We start from the raw sequence: 23,275 nt of genomic DNA on the forward strand, positions 1-23,275 counted from the left end.
CTGTTAGACACATATAGAATATTACACCCAACTACAGCAGAGTTCACATTTTTCTCAGTTGCTCACAGAACCTTCCCCCAAATAGATCACATCCTGGGCCACAAAGTAAGCACTAGCAAATTCAAAAAATATGACATACTTCCCTGTGTCTTTTCAGACCATAATGGAATGAAACTAGAAATCAACTATAAGAAGACCCAGAGTAACCACATAAACATGTGGGTTATAGAAGAAATAAGGGGTGAAATAAAGAAATTTCTAGAAGCAAATGAAAGTAGAGATACAACATATTAAAACCTCTGGGACACCATGAATGCATTATTAAGAGGAAATTTAATAGTACTGAGTGCCCACCTAAGAAGAACAGAAAATTATCAAATAAACAACCTAATGACACACCTCAAAGCCCTTGAAAAACAGGAAAAGCCTAACCTCAAAGCCAGTAGAAGACAGGAAATTATTAAAATCAGAGAAGAGCCGGGCATGGTGGCATGCTTGTAATCCCCGCGCTTGGGAGGCAGAGACAGGAGGATCACGCAGGTTCAAAGCCAGCTGAGTGCGCTGGCTTAGGAGACCCTCTTTCCAAATAAAAATGTAAAAATAGGTCTGGGAGTGTAGCTCGGAGGTAGAAGGGCTTCCAGGAACCCCAGTACCACCAAAAAAAAAAAAAAAAAAAAAAAAAAAAAAAAATCACAGCAGAAATCAATACAGAAAGTCAACAAAATCAAAAGCTGGTTTCTTGAAAAAATTAACAAGATAGATAAACCACTAGACAACTTAACCCGAGAGAGAGAGAGAGAGAGAGAGAGAGAGAGAGAGAGAGAGAGAGAGAGAGAGAGAGAGAAAGAGAAAGAATCAACTCAAATTATGAAGATAAGAGATAAAAAGGAGATATTATCACCAACTGTAGAAATCCAGAGGATTATCAGAAACTACTTTGAATAACTATACTCCAACAAAATGGAAAATCTGAAAGAAACTGATAACTTTCTAGATAAATACAACCTACAACCTATCTGAACTGAGTCAAGAAGATATAGAAAATTTAAACCAACCAATAGAAATCAAAGGGATTAAAATAGCAATAAAGAGCTTACCATCAAGAAAAGCCCAGGATCAGATGGTTTTCCAAATGAATTTTATAACACCTTTATAGAAGAGCTAAACCCGTTGCTCCTCAATCTATTTTGTGAAATAGAAAGAAATGGGACTCTCCCAAATACATTCTATAAAGCCAATATCACATTAATACCAACACCAAATAAAGACAACTCAAGGAAAGAAAACTACAGGCTTATATCATTGATGAACTTGTATGCAAAACTGCTAAACAAAATACTACAACATGCATTCAAAACCACATCAAGTCGGGCGTGGTGGCATAAGCTTGTAATCCTCGCGCTTGGGAGGCGGAGACAGGAGGATCACGCAGGTTCGAAGCCAGCTGTGCTGGCTTAAGAGACCCTGTTTCCAAATAAAATATAAAATAGGTCTTGGAGTATAGCCTGGAGGTAGAAGAGCTGCCAGGAACCCCAGTACCACAAAACAAAAACAAAAACAAAAACCACATCAAGAAAATCATACACCATGACCAAGTAGGGTTTATCCCAGGGATGCAAGGCTGGTTCAACATACAAATACAAATCCATATCCATGTAATTCATCACATAAATAGAAGCAAAGACAAAGATCACATGATTATTTCAATTTAGACACTGAAAAAATATTTGACGAAATCCAACATCCATTTATGCTAACAGCACTGCAGAGAATCAGAATAGAAGGAACATACCTCAACATCATAAAGGCAATCTACAATAGGCCCACAGCCATCATCATATTAAATGGTGAGAAACTTTTTAAGAATTCCCCTCTAAAAACAGGAACAAGATAAGGATGTCCATTATCACCACTTCTTTTCAATATAGTACTTGAGGCTCTAGCCAGAGCAATAAGGCAAGAAAAGGAAATTAAAGGAGTACAAACAGGAAAAGAAGAACTCAAACTTTCACTATTTGCAAATTACATGATACTATACTTAGAAGACCCAAAAACTCAACCAAAAGTCTTTTTAAAACTAATCAACATTTCAGCAGTGTCTGGATAGATACAAAATAAATCTTAAAAAAATCAGCTTTTTTCTGATTTTAAATCAAATTTTAAATCCTGACTATAAATCCACTGATTAAGGAATCCAGAAAACACTTCCACTCTGGATATCCACCCTTCCCCACAAAATACTTAGGAATAAATTTAACTCAAATATGTAAAAGACCTCTACAAAGAAAATTATAAAACATTGAAAAAAGAAACTGAAGACCTTAGAAGATGAAAAGATCTTCCATGTTCGTGGGTAGGCAGAATAAATATCATCAAAATAGCCATTCTGCCATAAATATTCTACTCATTAAATTACCAAGGTCATTCCTTACCGACATTTAACAATCAGGGTTCATCCAGGAAGTCCAGTATCTGACTAAAAGGAGTTGCTATGAAAAGAGCAAGAAGGGAGGAAATTATTACATACATAACTAAAGGACTGAAAAGCCCTTTTCTTTTTCTCTTTTGTACTGGGAATTGAGCCCAGGGGCATCCTACCTCTGAGCTACACCCTCAACTCCCCTTATTTTTTTTTTTTTTTTTTAAGTTTTGAAACAGGGTCTTACTAATTTGCTAAGGCTGTCTTCGAACCTGCAACCCTCCTGTCTCAGTCTCTTAAGTACTGAGACTTCAAGCCTGTGTCATCACACCTGGCTCAACAGCCCATTTTTTATTCAGATGTCCTTCGGTTTTGTTTTTTGTTTTTTTTTTTTTTCTTTTCTGGTACTGGGGGTGGAACCCAGGGACATTCTACCTCTGAGCTATACACCCAGCCATATATATATTATTCTTTATTTTGAAACATGGTTTAAGTGTGGAGGGCCTAGCTAAGTAGCTGAGGCTGGCCATGATCCTCTTGTCTCAGCCTCCCAAGTACTGGGATTATGAGCATGTACCACTACACCTGGCCCGATTTCCTTATATTTTATTTAATGAATTATTTCTTTCCCATGGTATCACATCACATTCGGCTGTCACATTCCTTTGGCTCCTCTTGGCTGTGACAGCTTCTCAGACTTCCCTTGTTTCAGTAATCTCAACTTTTTTAAGGCCCACTACTCAAGTTTTTCTAAGAGGTCCATCTTTTGAGATTTCTGTTTTCCTCATGGTTAGACTGAGGTAATGGTTTTTTGGGGGAAAGATCACAGAGGTAAAGTGCCATCTTCATCCCATCATAGGATGTCTCAGCACATGGGTCCTAACATGGCTTTGTCACTGATGATGTTGGACTTGACCATCTGAGTAGTGACGTGCCTGTGGCAGATTGTGTTTGTCAGGTTCCTCTGCTATGAGAGCTACTTTCCCCATACTTCCTTTTTTTTTTAAAAAAAAAAAATTTGTTCAGTGCTGGGAATAAAACCCAGGGCCTTGTACATGCTAGGCAGCTGCTCTACCCAAGCTTTATTGATTTGGAAGTCACTATCTGCTGCTCAGATGTAAGGAGTGGAGAGTGAAGTTCCACATTCAGGGTGGGTTTTCTATATTGATCAACTGGATAAACACTGTGGAGAGTGATTGCTGAGTCAAATGGTTAAGACCATAGTTTGCTGGGTAAGAAACTCCAAACTGTTTTCCAGCAGTGAATGAGTCCTGTTGCTCTACATCCTCACCCAAAATTGCTATTATCAGTTTTTTTTTAAATTTAAGCATTCTAATAGATGTGTAGTATCTTATCTTCTGTGCTGATATTTTTAACTTACATGATGTATGTCTGGTAATTCAGGAGTACCCATAGATCTTTTTATCTGGTGTTTGTATCAATTCCTGTTCATTATTTTTGTGTGTATGTGGTACTGGGGATTGAAACCAGGGGCATTCTTCCTCTGAGTTATATCCCCAGCCTGATTTTTATTTATTTGGAAACAGGGATTATAGGCTTGTGCCCATGTACTGGGGATGGAAGCCAGCGACATTCCACCTCCGAGCTACACCCCCAGTCCTGTTTTTTTATTCTTTATTTTGAAACAGGGTTTGAGTTGCAAAGGGCCTAACTAGTAATTGGGGCTGTCCGCAAACCATGATCCTCCTGTCTCAGTCACCCAAATGTTGAGATCACAAGCCTGAGCCACCATGCCCCGCTTCTTGTTCTCTTTTTGATAAACCAAATAAATTGCTTTTGCAGGCCTGATTGTTTGGTTACAGGGTGGATATGTTAAAAAGTAATTGTAGCCGGGCATGGTGGCGCATGCTTGTAATCCCAGCATTTGGGAGGCTGAGACTGGAGGATTGTGGTTCAAGGACAGCCTCAGCTACTTAGTGAGGCCCGCTGCAACTCAATGAGACCCGGTATCAAAATAAAGAATAAAAAATAGGGCAGGGGATGTAGCTCGGAGGTTCAATGCCCCTGGGTTCCATCCAAAGACCTGCAAAAAAAAAAAAAAAGTAATTGTAGAGTCTAACATTTTCTTCTTCCAGAGACTTTCATTGGCTTCTGCCTGGTGTCAGAAACACCTCAATTTAATATCAGGATTTGAACTTTTCCTAGTCCCCTAAAGCAGGGTTGCTTTATTTATAGCTCACACTTCCTCCTAGGACCCAGCCCTTTGAAGCACAATTCCACACGTAGGAGGGCTGCAGACCTCCCTCCTCGTGTTCTCCAGCCCTCAGCACTCTCAGCAGCACTAACTTCTCAGCTGCATCTTCCACATCAGCAAACGCTAGCTGGACAAGAGGAGCTCTGAATGGTGACCTTGGTAAGGCGAATGTCTCTTCTCCCAGATTTTACTGGCAATTTCTCACTATTTTATTAGTTTTTTAGTGTTTGAGGGATTATATTATTTCATTTCATCCATATATTTTAGCTTTCTTTATTTTTGAATTTTTGTACAAATTATCTAATCTGCTGTTAGGAGCAAAAGTAGGGTTCTGGGTTCATACTCCATGTCTCCCACTGGCTTTATAAAGTTATGCCAAATAATTCACGCTTTGAGGAACAAATTGGGATTAAAAAACCCAAAAGTCATGTCTTTTCTTCCTCAGTTAAAAAGAAGTTTCTGACTTGTTAGTCAAGGTATCACTAATCTGAAAAATCATACTACTTCCTGGGCCAGGGATATAACACCTAACCACAGAATACAATCTCTTATACAAAGAAAATTTTATTAATGAAAAGATCACACAAAAGAAAGTTTTTGTATACATAGTTATCTGTTTACAAATGTGGAAAAGTTATTATTTACACAATGTTCCATACAGTACATGATAATTTTCCTTATATGCTTTAACAGCATGCTAAACAGACTAAAAACATTATAAAATGTTAATAATACTTAATGAGGAACATAAAGAAAAGTCCTTAATTTAAAAATATGTTGTACAAAATACATTTTGTTCCTTAGTACAGTTTTCCCCATTTCATTGACACTAACAATGTTAGCACATTTTTGATTGTTCAGCTATTTAGCTACAGAAATAAATTCTAAGAAAGATATTATACCATACAAAGTTTTTGTAGTATGCTAAATGGTTAAAAAAAAGTAAAAGCAACTGTAAGTGGTTATAATGCAACCTTGGGTGGTCATGAAACATTAAAAGAAGGAAATCAATTGAATTGCACTTGGCTTGGTTTATAAAGGACAAGCATTTCATCTACTGATCCTTCAAGACATTTTATTTTAAAATGCAGAAGGTTCAGGGAGCAGCATAATACAATCAACAGTAGACACAATTTCAGTAAGCACCTTATTTCAGTTTCATGATAGATCTATGAAATTCCTAAAACAATGAAACAATAAAATTCACACGTGTAAGATGGTAAGGTAGAAGTGTTTTTTAAAGTTGAATGCCTACTATTTTCCAAGTTTCTTAGAAATTCAGTGTAAAAGCTACCAAAATAGTTACAAAATACCAGAATAATATAATAAAATATTTAAATTGATTTTTCCAGGATTTCCCAAAAAAGCTCAAATACATAAACTTATTTTCAAATATATATATGGTACAAGGCTAAGTTTTAAATATTTTAGCAGAGAAAAATCTTGACTTTTTATATAAAAATGTAAAATAGCATAATAAGTCTTTAATTTTAAAAATGTAGTTAATTTCTCCCTCCCTCCCTCCCTCCCTCCCTCCCCTTCCTTCTGGAACTCCTTCCTCTTTCTTTCTTTCTTTCTTTCTTTCTTTCTTTCTTTCTTTCTTTCTTTCTTTCTTTCTCTCTGGATCAAACCCAGGGGCATTCTATACCCCTAGTTCCTTTTTATTTTTTGCCTTGAAACAGAATTTTTCTGAGTTTTCCAGGCGTTTTCCTATGTTGCTGAGACTGCCCTCGATCATGTGATCCTCCTCTCAGTCTCCCAAGTACTGGGATTACAGGCATTTGCTACCATATCTGGCTTAAAAATAATTTAAATGAGCAGAATATTCATCAAGAGAAAAGAAATATTCTTCTAAACCTCCTCCCACAAATACTTAAAAATATTACCCAACCTTCACAATTCTGTTTTCAGCTATATTGTTGTCACTATCCTTTGTGGAAATGAATCATATTATTCTTGAAGTCTATTTTTTCCAGTATAACAGTAGATAATGCAGATTTAAGTGCAAAAGAAGAATGTAACAGTGAGTGTGTGTGTGTGTGTGTGTGTGTGTGTGTGTGTGTGTGTGAGCGAGCGCTGCTCAGGATCAAACCCAGGCTATTGTGTATGCCAGTCTCTCTACTACTCTACTACTGAGCGACACCCCCAGCCAGCAGTGACTATCATAAGACAGTGCACTGGTCACCTCTAGTATAATGAGTTTTTAAGTAATAGGATAAAATATTTTTCAAGTATCTGAATGACTGCCAGCACCTTGCTCTTCTCTAACTTTGAAAGCAGAGTGAACAAGCAGAAACGTGGAAGATTTGAGGCTGCTTGGCTCTGAATGCAAATTGTTGCTCTGCACCGGGCCAGTTTCAGTAATATCACTCTTTGGACTTACCCTAGATAAAAAAAAAAGTTGATATATATACATAAATAAGCATAAATACAATGTCAGATATCCTTATAATTAGTACTCATTTTTCATGAGTTTTATCCCCAACCAGTATAGACCTTTATCAGAGGATAAGCCACTAAAACTCTTTTGGTATATTCTAACACTTCAAGTAATTTTTTTTCAAGTTCAGTTCTTAGTGACTTCATAAACTTTACCCACTGCTTACCACCCACATGGTAACTCATAGGCAACACAATTAGCGAGGCCAGAGTCCTGCTCTCAGTTTAGCAAATATGTTGTTGATTTCCTCCCATGAGCACGGTGACATGTAGAGGCTGGGAACACAAAGATGAGTAAGACCTCATCTCTGCCTTTGAAGAATTTTCAAATTATGGAAGATACAACCTCGCGTCTAACTACAATCCAAGTATACAAAAGCTGTCATGGGACCAAGGAAGTGCATTTAGTACCCCCAGTTTGAGGGGGCTAGGCAAGATAATCTTTAGACCTTTAAGCAGTTGCTGTTAGCATTTGGGCCAATTCAATGTTTTCCTGTGTTTTGGTCACCTATGACCCCTTGAAAAAAATGTCAATATCCTTTCTTTTTTAAAATATTTTTTCATGTTCAGAAAACAAAGACATTTTATAATCATCTCTATAAAGTGACACATTTTTTTGGTGGTACTGTGGTAACTGGAAACCCTTCTACCTCCAGGCTATATTCCCAGACCTATTTTTATATTTTATTTGGAAACAGGGTCTCTTAAGCCAGAGAGGCTGGCTTCGAATCTACAGGATCCTCCTGTCTCCACCTCCCAAGCCCAGGGATTACAAGCATGCACCACCACACCAGGCAAAGCGACACATTTCAGATACAATGTAGTATTAAAATTTAGCCTATATTTATTATGAATCATAGACATTTTCCTAATTGTACAAGCAACTCCTAGCAATTACCATAAGAAATAAACATTACTTTCCTTATGAAAAATATATATTAATGTTCTTTTTTTTAAGATTTAAAGAAGTTTATTAGAAAGGTAGAAATACAGAGGATAGGTACAGCTCCATACCAGACTGGCATGGAGGGGTGACTCGAATGAATACACCCTAATGTTCTTCTTAAAGAATTAAACTAGTAAAGAGCATATTTATGGTCAGAACCCAAACTTCCCTGTATTGAAAGCATAGCTGTATCATAAAATGCTTACTTTCCGGACATGTTATGCCTTAATAAAAAATGTATAATGTAGTATTTAAAACTGTTATGGTTTTAGACAGCAAAATCAAGTCTTACCTTCCTGTGCTCCGAGCACTGTCAGACACGCTGCTCTTCTCCTTCACGCTGCCTGCCCGGCTTTTCCTGTCGGCCTCCCCGGAGAGTTTGGAGGAGGATGCTGCTGGGGAGGCTGGCTCACCACGGTCCTGTTCCCGTGGCGAGGGGGAGCTCGCTCTGTCCGCTCTCCCCTCTCTCACTGATGTTTCTGGGGAGGTTGGGATTTCCGTCAAAGTTTCTTGCCCTAAGTAATCATGGTCGGCGATGGCTATCGCAGACGTGCCGTGATTTGTAGCTCCGGTGCTGGTTCCCATTGATTTGGAAATCACTTTCAGCTTATGTGAGCTTGGTTTGTAGTGCTTTTTTTTGTGTTTCACTTTAGAATTATGCTTTAAGAAAAACTCACATGATTCCTGTAGCACTCTTCGACTTTCACTGATTGGACTGTCAAAAAATCCAAGGAGAGAATTTACTTAATACATTGTAAATGTTATGGTAGAAGCTATAAAGATTATCATACATATCCTCAAAATCCTCACTCATTAAAGTTACAGATTCAATATGATTTATATTAGGTAAATAATCTGGGAGTACAAATACTATGGAGTAAGTGGATTCTCATAAAGTGAAATCTTATGAGCACACACTCTTGTTATTGTCAGCAGAAACAATAAACCAACAAAGAAATTAAATATAGCCAAGTGTGGTGTGCATGCTTTTAACCCCAGTTCTTGGGAGGTTGAGACACAGGTTTGAAGCCAGCCTCAGCAACTTAGTGAGGCCCTAGGCAACTTAGTGAAACATTGTTACAAAATAAAAAACAAAATTGGGCTGGTGGGTTGGGGGGTAGCTTGGAGGTAGAATACCTCAGCTCAATTCCCAGTATCAAAAAAAAAAAAAAGGAAAAAAGAAATTAAGTAGGCAAAATCAATGAATGAGAGAAAAGAGATTCAAATCAGGAGAAAGAAAACCAGAAGAAAAAGGACATGGAATATAAGTAACGGCCTTGGCTTAGATTTAATTATTTTCTTTCTAACATTAAATTCGAGAAGTTATAGTGAAGTTAGTGTGGGCATGGGGTAGACATATAATAACTGCAAAAAAAATGAAGTCCAGTTAATGCAATTTTTTTCAGACCTCACAAGCCTATTATTAAGAAGATCTATGGTTCTGAATTTTGTACCAAAAAGAGTTCATTAATCAAAGCAATAGGGAATAGTTAAAACAGTGCTATCGTGCACAGTATACAATGTGCATAAATAATTAAAATGAACTATATGTACATTTTATATATATATATGTAGTTACAGAATAAATTTGAATTTTTACTATCTTAGATAAAAGATATTATTTTGATCTACTTATTTTAAAACAATGTCAGATAATTCAATAGGTTCTTACTCTCTTTTGCGATTTCGTTTAAAAAACCCAGCCCATTCTGTGCATGTTTTTTTGCTTCCAACCCAGAAGACAGCGGAGATACCAACAATTAATGTCATCAGGTATTTTATCATAAATAAAGCCAATTCTGGTCGAGCTTTTGTTTTTGCCTATAAAATCAAAACAAAACAATATGTTTAAAATGCAGAGAAAAATCTATCTATACTGTTAACGTAAAACTTAAAAATTATAAATCTTCAGTCTGTTTTATTACACAAAGTTTGAAATTACATAATATAATAAGCAGTGACTTAATTACCTAAGTTCTGAACAAATAACTTTTTCACATATACCAAAACACATTTCTAAAAAAGGGGGAAAATACTGAAATGGATTTAAGAAAGATTTTCTAAATCATAGGTTCCAAAAGTGGGTAATACCCACCTGGAGGGGGTTGCTAAAACAAAATATAAATGTATAAAAGAATGCAAATTCGTCACTGCATCTTCCTGTTCATTTACTTAAAGAAGGGAGATTTCCAAGGGTTACTGAGTAATTTTTTTTTTTTTCTGAAAAGGGGACAATATGCCAAAAAGGATTTGAGAACCTACATGTTCTAAATCTTGGCATGAGTTTTCTGGCATTTTCCTCTCTTATCAGCAGCCTCTTATCATTGCTAAAATATTTGCCTCTATATATTTACCTATTTTCCTTTTACTATAAGCTATCATAAAATAGTTTATGATAACAACAACTAGTTTATGATAACTAGTTTATTATAAAATAGTTTATGATAACAAAATAAAATAGTTTATTATAACAACTTATATTTTATATTCTTTTATACACATGCTGAATTATAAAAACTCATCTGAAATCTAATTTTATGTCTATGACTAATGCAAGTGTACTTCCAGGAACATTTTCTGCATTAAAGCAAACAGCGACATAATCCAAATGATAGCGCTTACCTGGTAAGGACATGGGATGTGGTACTGGCGACAATGATCAGAGACCCAGGTTATCTCCCAGGTAATCCTGTTCACTTGCTCATAGACATAACACCCAAGAAGTGTCACCAGTGGTACAAGATACAGGCCACTGAAGACTCCAATCCGAATCATAAATTTCTTTAGTTTCTCTTGATTCCGGCCATCATGTTGTATAACTTGTCGAACATGATTTAAAGAAATGATGCCAGCTAAAAGAAGGGACAGCCCAACAAACACACAGAAGCACAGAGGCAAAAGCACAAAGTAGCGGGACGCGTCCAGGTCATAAAGGCCTACGAAGCAAACGCCGCTGATGTTGTCCCCTTCAACCTTGTTCATGGCAAGAAGCATCACAGTCAGAAAACCTGGCACTCCCCATGCAACAGCATGGAACCACACTGCTTTTTGCTCAATGGCTTCACAACTCCATTTTCTTCCTGCAGCTAAGAACCAAGTAATGGTCAGAATCACCCACCACACAGTGCCTGCCATTGTGAAAAAATACAAGAACATAAATAAGACAGTGCAAGCCTTGTTTTGAGAGCCTAGAACAACTGTGTCACCGAGTTCTAGTTTTTCATCTGCCTTATTGCAGGCTGTGCTATTGCCTAGCAAAAACCCAATAAAGTACATAAGAGACACGATGCTGTAGCAGACAGAGTAATATATAATTGGTCGCTCTGGATATCTAAATCTTTTAACGTCAATTAAAAAAGTAAGAAACGTGAATAGAGTTGCACAGAGACAAAATATTGAAACTATCCCAATAAAACTTTTTGCGAACTCTAGCTCATCATTTTTAAAATACATGTTGGGGCACGGAGGTGCACACTGGTCAATTCCCAAAAACTTATAGCCTTGTCCCACAGAAGTCTTAAGATGCCGTGGACACCAAATTCCAATGTCTCTTTGGACTTGTTCTGTTTTCTTCTGAGAATCATGAAACTCTGTGTGTGGGTCAAGAGTTACAGGAACAGTCTCATCACAGTATTGCAATCTGTAAAAATTGTAAAAATTATAAAAATTAAATGTATAAAGTCAACATTTTTACTGATTTATTATTTTGTGCTAGGCTTCCCAACTATAAAATATTAACTTATGCATTAATAATTGATGGGGAAGCCGTGCGTGGTGGCACATGCTTGTAATCCCTGCACTTGGGAGGCTGAGACAGGAGGATCGCACAGGTTCAAAGCCAGCCTCAGCTACTTAGTGAGGCTCTTGGCAACTTAGTGAGACCCTGTTTCCAAATAAAATATAAAAAATAGGTTTGGGAGTATAGCCCAGAGGTAGAAAGCTTATGGTTCCATCCCCAGTACCACCAAAATAAATAAATAAATAATTAATTAATTGAGGGGGAGACATACAAATCTAAATATATCACAGGTTAGGGTCGGCTAGAAAATTTTTAAATTGAGTAAAAACTTGTGGTTGTTTGTAAAGCCCTAACATGCTAATATATACTAAATACAAGGCAGGCAATCATGACAATCCACTTACTTGAAAAACAATTAGTCAAATAATAACTTAAAATAATTTCTTTTAAGGCTAAATATTTAAGAAATTATTTATATGAAACAATTTACAAACAAAAAAAGTACTGTCTGGCTTGTTTATAGCACATGAAATGTAAGTTTGGGCAAATTATGCTTTTCTTTTCATATATATATATATATATATTTTTTCTTTTTTCTTTTCTTTTTTCAGTGCTGAGAATTGGAAAGTACAAAAGTTCCTAGGTAGGGCCTCTAGAACCCTGTGAATGTTAGGCAAGAGCTTTATTTATTTATTTATTATTTTATTGTGGGTCTAGGGATGGAACCTAGGGGCATTTGACATCCGAGCTATACCCCCTGTCCTAATTTTTATTCTTTATTTTGAAACAGGGTCTCACTAAGTTGCGGAGGTCTCACTGAGTAGCTGAGGTTTCTGCGAACCGCAATCCTCCTGTCTCAACCTCCCGAATGCTGGGATTACAAGCCTGCACCACCCCGCCCCGTGAAGAGCTATATTATTGAGTTACATCCCAAGCCCCACTTTTTTGTTTGTTTATTTTGTTTTGGTAATGGAGATTGAACCCCAGTCCTTTTTTGTTTTGTTTTGTTATTATGTTTTGAAACAGGGTCTAGGTTGCTGAGAGTCTAACTACTTGCTGGGGCTGTCTTTGAATCTGAAATTCTCTTGTCTCAGCCTCCCAAGTACTGGGATTATAGGCCTGTGCCACCATACTGGACTCCAGCCCCACTTTTAATTTCTAATGCCCACAGCAAAGTAGACCAGTCCTATGACTAAGATGAGGATGACTAAGAGTACTGCAGTGAGATGTTTCCTGGACTGAAAGGGTAGGGTTCAAGTTTTTAGAGAAGGGTGAGATCCCACCAAAATTGGGGCCAGCCTGACTGATATTACTATTTTGTTTAGGTTTGGCTGTTTGCCTACCTTGTTTATGAATAGACCTGGATGGGGAACTTTATCACTGGGTTAAGTTTGTACTCGTTTTATTTTGGAGACTTTATATAGTTTTAAAAAGTGGGAATTTCCAATAAGAGAGCATTTAAAATATATCTTAGAGAATAATAAAACATATGCTCACCAAATGAATACCCATTTGTCTACCAACTTTATTAAAATGTAAATCATGCCAGTTTTGCTCTTTTCAAATAAAGCACTACAATATTACAGACACAGTTGGTACTTCTCTCGGGTCCTATTTTCTCTCTCTCCTCTGAAATATTTATTATAGGAATTTGATTTTTATTTTTCTCAAGCCTTCCTTTAAAAATATTTTTACCATATTATTTGCTAGCCATAACCTCAGCCAGTGTGGTTTCACAGGTTTCAAATGTCAAATAAATGACATCATGATATATACGGTAACTCCCTTTTTTAAACTCAATACTACATTTTTTAGATTTATCCATGTTGACAGATGTGGGTCAGCTACATATTATCAAGTGTGTGATAATATTCCCGTGTATAAGTACACCACAACTATTCTGTGATTGACTTTTAGATTTTTTCTAGTAAAAAATTAGAAATAATCCTGTAATTGATATTCTTGATGATTTCCTTATTTAAGAATTACTTCTACAGAAATACTCTATGAAAGAGTATTTCCTAGGATGTAGGACATTTACATCTACAACTTTACTATGTATTATTAAATTTTCTAGGAAATGATTATGCATCTGTTAGAATGCATGAAGAATGCAGGAGTCCACAAGGTTCTATAGTCTAGAAATTTAAAAACAAATAAAAAAGCTTTCAGCTTCCTTCCCCAACTTATGACATGAGCTCTCACTATATTTGCAGAATATTTAAAATTTCAAATCTCCAATGTCTGGAGAATAAGAAACAGAGGTAATTAATGAAGACTGATGTGCAAAGGTCAGTTAATTGATAAGGTTAATTCTTGAGTTAACTGTGCTAAAAATCAAGCCAACCAACACTTTTATGTTTATTCACTATCATGGAAAGGTCCAAACTAAGATTTTCTTTTAAGAGAAGATAGATCCTGAGATTTTTATATCTAAAAGAGACAATTTACCTTGCCAAAATATTACACTAACACTGATCTGAAGGTACAGATGACAAGTTTAATTAGCATTTTAACCTTAACAAAGTAGAGTATGTCTCATTATAACATAGCCTGTTCATTAAGCACTTCTGCAGCACTTTCATCTTGAGATGCACTTATTAATTAAAAACTGTGGCAGGGGGTCAGGGATGATGGGTGGAAATGTTTGCTGATAAATCACACCAGGAAAGTATGTTTACATGAAAGCAAGGCAGTAATACATTCTGCAGGGGAAAGTTGGACAATCATCATAAATACAAGAAAATGAGGGAAAGAGAAACAACGTAAAAGAAAATAGTAAGCTTCCAGGATGCTCAGGTGGTATGGGGGACAGGCAGTGTGTGTAGAAAAGAGAAGCAAAGGGAAGGTGCACAATGGGTCAGAAAGAGAAGGACTGATGTGGTGGCAAGTGAGCTGGGCAGGGCAGGGCCAGAGCATAGAGAAAGCCTCCTTTGCCAAGGACCTCCTTGCACGTCCAAGGGTACCTTTGCTCTGACAAGCTGCAGACACAGGCCTCAGAGAATTGATGAGCCTTTTTTTGTTTGTTTTTGGTGGTACTGGGGTTCCTGGAAACCCTTCTCTGGGCTATACTCCCAGACTTATTTTTTATATTTTTTATTTGGAAACAGGGTCTCTTAAACCAGCGGGGGGCTTCAAACCTGCGCAATCCTCCTGTCTCTGCCTCCCAAGCACGGGGATTACAAGCGTGCGCCACCATGCCGGGCTTGATAAGCCTTTTTACCTCCTCCAAGGCAAAGTGGGGGCAAAGGCATCTCGCGGACCCAGAGCCTAATATACATGGCCACATGTCTCACTACTTCTCAAACAGGAGAAGCTGTCTTTATGTTTCAGCCACAAAGCTAACTATTTTTAACCTTTCATTACACTACCTTCCAGCAGGCCAGAATTAGGGTTTTAACCAGAAATTTCCCTCTTCATGTTTTCAAAGTAAGATGCCACAAAAGCCTCAAGGTTTTATTTATAGAAATGAAGGAAGTAAGATTTCTCTAGTGTAGAACACAACAGAATCCTTCTTATGTGTAACTGACCCAATTAACATCTTTTGAAAGGATGTTTATGGGTTTCCTTTGTACCAATGGGCTTGTACATAGTTTAACATAGAGCTTGTACAATTTTTTAAATATGGAGATTCTACTTCCCAATCCAATGTATCACATATTATGAAACATAAAATAAATTTGATTTGATGTAATAATATTGAAAAAGGATCCATTTCTCAACAAAATCAAATGACAAAGATGCAAACTCCAAAAGAGTTGGGAATTACAGCATGGGTATTATTGCTTGTTACAATGTCTCCTGGTTTATTTATTTATTTAATTTTTGGGTGGTACTGAGAATGAAGTCTAGGGGCCTTCTATATACTCCCAGACCTATTTTATATTTTATTTGGAAAAAGGGTCTCACTAAGTTCCCGAGAGCCTCATTAAGTAGCTGAGGCTGGCTTCGAACCTGCTCAATCCTCCTGTCTCGGCCTCCCAAGCGCGGGGATTACAAAACCACGTTTGACTGTCTTCTGCTTTTAAATGGAGTAGGAAATCCCATAAAGAGCAAGTGTTTTCTCAACAGGCTTGAACATTTTTTAATATAAATATAAATAATTTATTTAATTTCCTCCTTTCCCCACTAAGTAGCAGGATCTGAGACAACAGGAAATTCTGCTGCTCTATCTTTAGTGCTTAGAACAGTCTCGGCACATAAGAGTGCAATCAGCCTTTGTTGACACGGTCAGCGGTCCTCTCACCTCTCCTCTTCCTGTCACCATCTTTGTGATTTGACCAACCATGCAGGAACCCACTGCCACTCTGGCTTCTTAGCACCTTAACTTCCTCTTCTTCAATCACTATCCCTAACTCACTTTGGCTATCTGCAATCATGGTGACACAAGGAATCCTGCTATAGCCTGTAAGTGCACTCAATCTCCAAAAATAAGCCCAAGTATCTTGGCTCCTGGTTTGCAGGCTCCTATCTTTATGGCTCATTTATTAAAAATGTCTGAGCCGGGTGTGGTTGCGCACGCTTGTAATGCCAGCATTCGGGAGGCTGAGACAGGAGGATTGCAGTTCATGAACAATCCTCCGCTATTTAGTGAGGCCCTCTGCAACTCAGTGAGACCCAGTTTCAAAATAAAGAATAAAAAATAGGGCAGGGGGTGTAGCTCAGAGGTCAAATGACCCTGGGTTCCATCCCCAGATACACACACACACACACACACACACACACACACACACACACACGTCTACTATGTATTTATTTTTATTTTGGGGGGGATTTGGGGATGAAACCCAGGGGCATTTGACCTCTGAGCTACACCCCCTGCCCTATTTTTTATTCTTTATTTTGAAACCGGGTCTCACTGATTTGCAGAGGGCCTCACTAAGTAGCTGAGGCTGTCCGCAAACTGCGATCCTCCAGTCTCAGCCTCCCGAATGCTGGCATTACAAACGTGCACCACCACGCCTGGTTTGTATTTTTTTTTTTTTTAAAGCCTCACTGAGGACGGGCGTGGTGACGCAGGCTTATAATTCCCGTGCCTGGGAGGCAGAGACAGGAGGATCGCGCAGGTTCGAAGCCAGCCGCGCTGGCTTAAGAGACCCTGTTTCCAAATATAAAAATAGGTCTGGGAGTGTAGCCTGGAGGTAGAAGGGTTTCCAGGAAGCCCAGAACCACCAAAAAATAAAAAATAAAAATAAATAAAAGCCTCACTGAGAGATCCTCTGCTTTGTCTTTCGTTTCTTATTTTCACTCCTTATTCATTTAGATATTCCTGGGTAATCATTTCAGTAACACCCTTCTCATTATCATTCATTTTCCTTTATCACTGTACTGAATCCCTGACAAAACCCCAACCAGAGATAAACCCAATTACCTGCTTCTCTGTACTTAGCCCCGAGCATCTATCACTGCTAGAGAAGGTCCCAACATGTCAGACGAGATCCACTACAAATTCAGGATCACCCGATTTACCTAGTATTATTTTCTTAATTTTTATTTTTTTGGTGGTACTGGGGTTCCTAGAAACCCTCCTACTTCCGGGCTACACTCCCAGACCCATTTTTATACTTTTTTATTTGGAAACAGGGTCTCTTAGGCCAGTGCGGCTGGCTTCGAACCTGCGTGATCCTCCTGTCTCCGCCTCCCAAGCGCGGGGATTACAAGCGTGTGCCACCATGCCCGGCTTACCCAGTGTTATGAAGCCTCTTCAGTCTACTCCCAAACTCACATCCTTCCTCCTTAGACTCCACAGAGGACCCTGACCTCACGACTTCACAATGGAAACAAACCAGCAGGTAAGATTCTTGCAACAAATAAGTTCAGCTCCCTCCTGTCACACAGTCTCCAAGAAGCTCCTCCATGTCCCGGCTGCTCTCCCCAGCTCTCCCTCCCAGTTACCTCAGTCTTACCCTCACGCTTTAACTCAATGGCCATCTCCTTCCCTGTCCCCACTGAGGCCAAAGGAGCCTTGCTATGCTCCTTTGGAACTCTGCACGTCTTCTTGGTTGTATCTATCACAGTCATGATTTTTCACTCATTGGCATGATTATTTGATTACTGTCTGTTCCTCCCACCTCACTGAAAGTTCCCTGAGAGCAAGAACTGAGTCTGTTTCTTCCTAACCATTATGTCTGCAACATTTACCACCATTGTCCCTGGTATATACTAAGTGCGCAATATGGATTTGTTGGATTAAATAATGAAAGCCTGTCACCAACATCCAGAGAGCTAACAACATTAAAGTACTATTAGTAATTTTCAGTGAGAAACATAATTTACCTGTCACATTCAAGTTCCTCAGGCCATCCGATTCCAAAAGTGTCAATTAATGTTTTGCAATCAGAATATACTTTCTCACAAAATTTACGACAAGGTGGAACCACATGAATTTGCTCTGTGCAAGTAGGTACAAAAGCTTTGCAAAGGAAAGTTTCGACATTTGGTGAGCATTCCAGATTTGCAAGAGGAAGAAAATGCTATTAAGAAAAATAGAAAAATAAGATTAGAAAACAGTTTCATCAAAAGTGAATGAAATCAATTCATTTACTGTTTAAAGTATATATTTTCACTTATACTCCAAAAGGATCTCAGAATCAATCTCTCTCTCCGCCCCTGCTCCCTCTCTCCTGGAGACTGAACCCAGGGGCATTCTACCTCTGAGCTACACATTCAGCCCTATTTTTAATTTGAAACAGACTCTCACCAAGTTGCAGAGAGCCTCACTGAGTTACTGATGCTGGCTATGATCCTCCTGTTTTAGCCTCCCAAGTACTGGGATTATGAGCATGCGCCACCACACCTGGCTCAAAAGAATCTTTAAATCTCTGTCTTAATACAATTTCATTTTGGGGGGGCAGGTCTGAGATGGAACCCAGGGGCATTCGATCTCCGAGCTACACCCCCTGCCGTATTTTTTATTCTTTATTTTGAAACAGGTTCTTACTAAGTTGCATAAGGCCTCATTAAATAGTTGAGGTTGTCCATGAACCAGGATCCTCCAGTCTCAGCCTCCTACATACTGGGATTACAAGCATCCCCCACCATGACTGGCATTAAATACAATTACATTTTGAGGTGATAACTTTATTTAGTCTGTTAGACTAATGAACCTGTCATACAAAACAGACTATTATTTTATTTAGTTATGCAATTTTCAAGAAGACACAGATTATTTCAGTGAAACCACTAGTCAGAGTCACCAGTAAACTCCACATTGTCAAGTCCAATGATAAATTCTGAATCTTCATTATACTCAACTCAGCAACGGCCAACACAGTGGATCCTATCTACTTTCTGGGGCACTTTTTCATTCACCTTCTGGAAGACAAATTCTCTTTAACTCTTACCTCTCTTACTGGCTGTTCTTTTTCTTACCCTCAATTTCCTGATTCTAAATACTGAAATGCTCTTGAGCTCAGTCCCTAGACCTCTGGCTCCACTAACACTTCAGAGGAAAGTCACTGCCCGTCTCTGGACTCAAGTGAGCATTTGCTTCCCGGGCACCTTACACTCAACATAACTAAGACACAACTGAATTCCACTGCACCCCTACCCCTCAAACACTCCCTCAGTCGTCCTCATCTCAGTGGATGACACCACTATTCACCAAGTTGCTCAGACCAAGGGTTTTAAGATTCATTCTTCACTTTCCTCTTCTTTCATCCTATATTAATTGATATATGTCAGCAAATCCTGCTGGTTCTCCCTTGAAAATATATTTCAAATCTGACCATTTCTCACGATTCCTGCCCAGTCTAAGCCATTATATATTTTACCTTACTACTGAAAAAAACTCTTCACAGGTCTCATTACTTCCCATTCTTGCTAATCTTACAGTCAATTTTTTCATATTGATCCATATACCCACCAAGGCAATTCCTTAAAATGCAATTTTGAGGGGGGGGAATGGGGAGGAAGCCAGGGGGAGGGCACCAAGTACTTTGTGTGTATGTATATGTGTGTGTATATATATATATATATATATATATATATATATATATATATATATATATATATCTCACTATATATATATATCACTATATATATATCACTGTCAACATGATTTACATTATGATGTGAGACTATAATGCATCAATAAAAGCATATTAAAAATAAAACCTAAGTTTGTCTTTGTCCAAAGACACCAACTATTAGAATATATTCCAAAGTCTTTACCACCAATTCTGAGGTCTAAAATTTCTCAGCCCCTGGTTATGTCTCACTACATTTTTCTACCACACTTTCTCTTAACTGGTCTTTTGCTTCTCCTCAATCCATGGGTAGTTCCGTCTCAGAATCTTTGTTTTGGCTGTTTCCCTCACTTCTTACCCTACCTAGTCACACGGGTTTTATCCTCACTTGAAGAGGCATGATCGGTCCACCTCATCTAAAAATGATCCTGTGATGCTCCATCTTATTACTCTGGTTTGTATTTCTTTTAATCCCTTATCAATATCTAGCATTGCATTTACTCTATTTATTAATTTCTGCCTTTACCACTGGAGTGTAGATTCAATGAGAGGGGAGTTTTGTCTATTCTGTTTAATGCTAAATCTTCAGAGCCTAAAACAGTATTGCTACATAGTGATTTCTCTATAAATACGGAATAAAGGAATGACTCTCCAGAAGGATGAGTGAACAACATAACAAGGCAGGTCAATAAAACAAATTTCAAAGCATTAAGATAAAAAGAGATCATAACTATTTCCAGAGGGAAGGGGGAAGGACATATACAAAGGCGTTAAGTTCTGAATATTTGATAACATCAGATGCCAGAAAACAGGGAAGAAATAACTCTAAAATCATGAAGGAGAGTTACTTTCAATATAGAATTCCATACTCAGTCAAAGATTTAGATGAGAGCAAAATAATGACATTTTTGGCCCTGTAAAGAGCAAAAAATGTTAACTTTCAAGTATCTCTTTTTAGGAAGCAACTGGACAGTGCAGAATTCCTGAAACACAATGAAATAATATATGAATAAACTAAGAAGGAAAAGGATACGAGACCTAGGAATTAGTTGATCTAACACTAGAGAATAGCAAGAGGAATCCTCAGCAGGATAGCCATGAATCTAGTCCAGAAAACAATCAGATTGTATTTGATAGGGGGACAGATGGCTAAAGAAGGATCTCCAGGGGATGGGAGTGAGGGATTAGAACTGAAGATTTTATGGTATTTGGAGCACCTAGGGAAATTGCTTCTAGATGTGTGACAAGTACATTAAGACATCCGAAAAAAAGCGAGCAGTAGGTACATAAAGCAAAGCAAATAGGGAAAAAGGCAAATACTGCATTAACTGTGTGTGTGTGTGCAATAATTTGCAATAACATATTGCTTAACTCAACAATGTACAATATTTGATATTTTTAGTAATTCTAATATTGACTACTGATTTAACTAAAAATTTGTGTTAGGAGGTTGGGAAGAGGAATAAAAAAGGCGGAATAAGAGAAACGAATTACCAACTGCCCATTAGGAAAATACAAACAGCTACAGCTTGAAGGTCTAAATCGATGGGTTGATAAATGATGGAGTAAGACGTACTGGTCTGAATACATGCCAGAAGAACACTTGGAAGTGGCTGCCTCTGGGTAGCAGGACTGGGGTGGAGGTGGAGGAGGGGCAAAGACTTTCTGTTTGAGGGGTTTTTCTAGCTTGACTTGGATATAAAAGATACGTGAAAAACTGAATATGTTTAAAGAGTACAATTTGATAAGTTTTGAAACAATTATCAATGTAATAAATATATCCAATATCACCAAATTTCCTTCTAGTCCACTGGAGTCCTTCCCTCACTCATCCCTCGGTAACCTCCCACCTCTGGCACCCACTGATCTGCTTGTCACTACAGAGTGCTATTTTCTGTAATTCTGTGGGTAAAATCATATAGCATGTTTTCTTTTTGTTGTCTAGCTTCTTTCACCAAGAATCATTATTTTGAGATTCATCCATGTTTTCTGGGTGTCAGTAGTTCATTCTTTTTAATTGCTGAGCAGCGTTTCTCAGTAGGGCTATGCCATCACTTGCTTATCCAGTCAGCCATTAATGGATGGCCAAATGCCCATGGGATACTGAAGGTGGATGGCTACCAGTAGGAAGTTAAAGAAATAGAGCTATGTAGGTAAGAGACTTATATATTAACAATATAGGTTTAAAAGTCATCAGTATAAAATCATAATTGAAAGAACTGACATTATGTAGAGAAACCATGTAGTAAGAGAAGATGAAAATTCTGGTTTTCAAAGGTAACGTGTTAAAATCCATATTTACATAAGAAAAGAAACAGGGAAAGCTTTCATCAGTGAAATAAGTTTTGTGACATTTCTGGAAGATAAAAAGGATGAGGACTTGTACTCTTATTAGGTGTATACTTGCTGAGCACTGTATATACCTGATAAAATGGCCTTAAAAATACATAAAACAGCCAGGCATGGTGGCGCATGCCTGTAATCCCAGTACTTGGGAGGCTGAGAGAGGAGGATAGCAGGTTTGAGGACAGCACCAGCATGTAGTGAGACTCTCATCAACCTAGTGAGACACTGTTTCAAACTAAAAAAAAATTGGGCTGGGGGTATAGCTTGGAGATATAATACTCCTGGACTTAATCCCCAGCACTACACACACACACACACACACACACACACACACACACACACAACCACAGAGTGACAAAACTGCAAGGAGAAACAGACAATTTCATGGCCATAATGAGAAATTTCAACATATTGTAGTAAAAAGATCAAGCAGACAAAAAATTAATACATACCTATGAGATGTGATTAGAGCTCTTCAATTAAGAAGTGTGATTCAAAGGACACATACAGAATCCACACCCAACAATTAGAGGACAAGAACTCTGGAGGATGCTGAACCCATGGAAAGCTCACCGCACTCTCAAGAGGCAAATGACAAGCAAGGGCAAGGGCCGGCACCACTGGTGTTCTGTGGCTGTTATTTGAACAGGGTTGGAGTCCTGAGCCTTCACTGTCTAACAGGAACTTGTTGGAGAGCAAGCTGCATAGTGCTCTTCTCTCTTTCGTCTATCCTGAGAGCTAAGTGCATAGACTGTGTGAGCATTCTCCTCTGGGACTGAGGTGGGGACAGGGGAGGCATGGGCAACTGGTGCGTTGACTTTTTTATTTACTGTGTCTATAAAGTCTGGTTCCTAAATTTTTCAAGTGTCTGGTAATCACATACTTTGGTAGAAAGACTTATAACATACGATATTTAATTCTAACTCAGAAGCCACCATGCAATGTCTATGATAAAGTGATGGTCAGCACTTAAGAACTAATTTTCCAGTTCAAGAATTGGCAAAATGAAAGTACAGGGTTACTTTTGCTCTACTAAAACAGGAAGAACGTGGCAGGTCACTTCCCTTGTTTAATTCTTCTAGAGTACCAACACTGGTTAATCCAATGTTTAGGTTCATGCACTATGTAGAGGATAAATCACATGTTGAAAACTCAAATACCTTTAGAGGCCAGGTAGGTAAATTCAGAGGGGTATAAGACAGTG

The 23,275-nt window shown here is 38.1% G+C and overlaps 1 protein-coding gene across 1 annotated transcript in view; it reads right to left on the reverse strand.

Annotated features, from left to right (window-relative positions):
- Nucleotides 1-6,861: 6,861 nt before the first annotated feature.
- Nucleotides 6,862-23,275, reverse strand: part of FZD6 (frizzled class receptor 6) — a gene marked incomplete at both ends in the record, with an annotated part of 31,150 nt that continues 14,736 nt past the window's right edge. The window contains 5 exons of the mRNA XM_080695241.1: nucleotides 6,862-7,018; nucleotides 8,312-8,734; nucleotides 9,692-9,840; nucleotides 10,642-11,659; nucleotides 18,035-18,231. Of these exons, the coding sequence (XP_080551367.1) occupies nucleotides 6,862-7,018; nucleotides 8,312-8,734; nucleotides 9,692-9,840; nucleotides 10,642-11,659; nucleotides 18,035-18,231 (1,944 nt within the window). The remainder of the gene's footprint in view (nucleotides 7,019-8,311; nucleotides 8,735-9,691; nucleotides 9,841-10,641; nucleotides 11,660-18,034; nucleotides 18,232-23,275) is intronic.

The sequence above is a fragment of the Muscardinus avellanarius genome, assembly GCF_963383645.1.
Source record: "Muscardinus avellanarius genome assembly, chromosome: 4".
Lineage (NCBI taxonomy): Eukaryota > Metazoa > Chordata > Mammalia > Rodentia > Gliridae > Muscardinus > Muscardinus avellanarius.